General features: G+C 47.2%; 1 protein-coding gene across 1 annotated transcript in view; it reads right to left on the reverse strand.

Annotated features, from left to right (window-relative positions):
* The window catches only part of rrp36 (ribosomal RNA processing 36), a 9,103-nt gene extending 6,226 nt beyond the window's left edge, over positions 1-2,877 (reverse strand). Inside the window, exons 1-5 of the mRNA XM_015404663.1 lie at positions 2,708-2,877; positions 2,547-2,613; positions 2,357-2,461; positions 2,214-2,291; positions 793-910 (exon numbers count right to left, since the gene is read on the reverse strand). Coding sequence (XP_015260149.1) covers positions 793-910; positions 2,214-2,291; positions 2,357-2,461; positions 2,547-2,613; positions 2,708-2,862 — 523 coding nt within the window. The 5' untranslated portion in view covers positions 2,863-2,877. The remainder of the gene's footprint in view (positions 1-792; positions 911-2,213; positions 2,292-2,356; positions 2,462-2,546; positions 2,614-2,707) is intronic.
* Positions 2,878-3,263: the final 386 nt, after the last annotated feature.

Below are 3,263 nucleotides of genomic sequence, written 5' to 3' on the forward strand. Positions count from 1 at the left end.
CTAGACGTTGGGACACTCATCTAGAATGGCGTAACCACTACATAGTGCCCTGATTAGGGCGGACAGTCAGACACAGCCTCTTTCATCAGCTCTGGTTAGCCAGCCCATGCCATTCTGAACACACCTGAATGAAATGAGTGGCCGGTTAGCCTCCGCTGAGCCAAATGAGCCAGCCTTTAGACCCAGGGGTGTTAGAGAAAAGACGCATCTAAAGGTTACAGGATGGTAGTGTATTATTTTATATTTTTCCAATAGCAATCTCTTGCAGCAGATGGCACCGTGTCTGCTCATCGCACCCAGAGCTGGAACTCTATTTAGGCTATTTAAACACTATCAGGGCGGACGGTTGACCTATATGACCTGATTTTAACAGGATTTTTGGTAAAGAGATTCAAGGTGATTATTTACCTTTAACCAGATGGACAGGTTTCAGTTTATTTGAGTACATTTTTAGGCTTTTTATCTCGTAAATGAGGAATGAAAAAGTCTGCCGCAGACTAACACTAAAGCCTACTTTTATGTATCCAGTTTTAGGTCAAACAGAGGAATCTGCTCCTTATGCAGCGGTGGAACATGGATGTGTATGACCTGCATCGCTGAGAGTTTCTGACGGGGATTCTGAAGATTTTCACGTCAAACAAAGGAACTGTAACTTAAAGCTTGGACTTGTGATTCAAGCATTCATTCCCTCTGTTCAGCTAGTTGGTGACTCAGAGTCACCATGAAGATCCATGCAGCTCAGAAGGTAACAAACCCACATCACCAGGTCCTGACTGATGGAGCACTCCTTACATTTCTTCAGGAAAAAAGGCCGCTCCCCACGACTGGCTCGTTCTCGCTGCTGCTTCTTGAACTGGAGCTCTCTCTCTCTCTGCTGCTCTCTGGTCTGTCTGGCTTTTTCCTGGTTCTCCTGTAAAAACAGTGGACAGTCTGGGCAACCAACATGTTTTGGGTCATGTGGCAACGTTCAGCCAATCATACGTCACTGGCATCCGCAGGGCTCAAGCAGATCTGGCACCCACACCTTCTCAAAAAATTGCCACCCCCCCTAAAGAGCTGGCCCCCTTGGCATGAAGGCCCCCTGACAAACCTGGCCCTAGGGGGGAAACGGGCCCTCAAAATAGTCAGCCCAGCCTGAAATGCCGACTCTCTGAAGAGCTGGCCTCAGGTGAGGGGGGGGGGGAAATGGCCTTATGAGGAGCTGATAAGACCCTGTTCCCCGCGGAGCCCTTAATATATGGCCCTTGGAGGAATTGTCCCCCTTATAATCCAACGGCCAGAAGAGCGGGCCCCCTGTAAATATCCAACCCCATTAAGTGGAGCTTACACTGTGCTATATATTTAATGGTTGCACGCAGCTACAGAACAAACTGTACGACAAAACCGCAGGGTTTAGAAGTTCCCAGCTCGCATGTTTGTTCTCACGCTGTGCGACCCGACGCTCTGATTCGATCTACCTGCTCACACTGTGGGACTCAGCTCCGCAGTGAGAGGGCGCTACTCAGACTCGTCTATCGGGAAGCCAAACGAGTAGAAGAGGAATATAAAGCTCACTAGAGGTGAAATGTGCTGCCTTGGCAATTTGTGCCATTTTGTGCTGAAAGCCCTGAAAAGAGAAAGAGACGGCTTATAGACATGGCTGATCAACCGGGGCTACTACGGTCTGTCAGTTTTATAGAAAGAACTCACTCATTGCACCCCCGCCATGCTTCTGTGTTTACATCTGAGAGGAAGAAGAAGAAGAATCCCTGTTTGCGAACTGAGCGATTTGCCCACGACCACCTTACGACGGCCGACTGAATATTAAACATGTTTGATTTTCTCCCGACCTTACGATTCCTGATGGGGAGGAGGTCGTTAGAGGCTGATCGCCCCTCGTTACCCCCTGTTCACTACATCACGCACCATCAGGATGAAAGTCGGCCTGATGGAAAAATGATTGCACGACTGGAGAATCGGCCCGAAAAGGGCGTACACCCGGCTTTAGAAAGCTGGCCCTTTAGCAGGATATAAGAGCTGCCTATGAACAGCTGGCTAAAGAGGATAGCAAAGCCCAGGGGCCCTCCCTCCAGCTGCCGCTGTCAGTGAGAGGGTGTCTCCATCACTGCCAGAGCTGTGAGATGTAGATCTACAGTGCAGGTCGTCCAATTCTAGATCACACTTGATTTCTCTGTGTCACATCATAAAAAGAGTGAAGTATGAGGACTTCTCACCAATCTCCTCAACAGGAACTGCAGCTTCTCCTTCCTCTGACTGCCCATCTTTTTCTTCTTTAGCTGCTTCTTTATCATCTGCACAGAAAGAGAATGTTAGCAGCTCCTCTCATGCAGGATAATAAACCTTTGGGTTTTCTCACCTCCTTCTCTCTGTGTTTGAGGTCATTAATAAACTTGTAAGTCTTCTCAAATATCTCTGGTTTGTATTCCCCTGACAGGCTGTCAAACCGAGGATCCCTCCTGGTCTATGACACAACAGTCCAACATTAAGCTTCTAATGCATCCGGAGGGTTTATGGTACAATGTTCTGTCAAAACTGGTGTGACTCACAGATTTCTTGATGGGGATGACCTGGCGGAGGAAGGATGGCGCCTTTTTGGCAGAGATTTCCATCGGCCTGAAATCAAACACTGTGTGAAACAAACTGAAGGTCTGTGGGAGGAGGACCTGCTGCAGAAATCAAACACTTTTCACCATAAGAAGCAACAGACCTGTTCTTGTTCAGCCTTTTCTTACTGCTGACTGCTCCGTGTCTTCTGCTACTGAACGCCACCTCATTGAAAGCTTTAGTTCCCACCTTCTGCTGCAGCTTCATGACCTCCTCAAAGGGCATGTTCGACAGTCCTGAGTAGGAAGAGCACATCATCAGGGAATATTCCTCTATGAGGAAGCTACAACTGAAACTGTGTCCGAATGTCCGTCCTAACCACTTTATAGGCCACTATATGGTATACTAACCACTTTATAGGCCACTATATGGTATACTGACCACTATATAGGCCACTATATGGTATACTGACCACTTTATAGGCCACTATATGGTATACTGACCACTATATAGGCCACTATATGGTATACTGACCACTTTATAGGCCACTATATGGTATACTAACCACTTTATAGGCCACTATATGGTATACTGACCACTATAAAGGCCACTATATGGTATACCAACCTCTTTATAGGCCACTATATGGTATACTGACCACTATATAGGCCACTATATGGTATACTGACCACTATATAGGCCACTATATGGTATACTGA

The sequence above is a fragment of the Cyprinodon variegatus genome, unplaced genomic scaffold (genome assembly GCF_000732505.1).
Source record: "Cyprinodon variegatus isolate N-32 unplaced genomic scaffold, C_variegatus-1.0 Scaffold1820, whole genome shotgun sequence".
Lineage (NCBI taxonomy): Eukaryota > Metazoa > Chordata > Actinopteri > Cyprinodontiformes > Cyprinodontidae > Cyprinodon > Cyprinodon variegatus.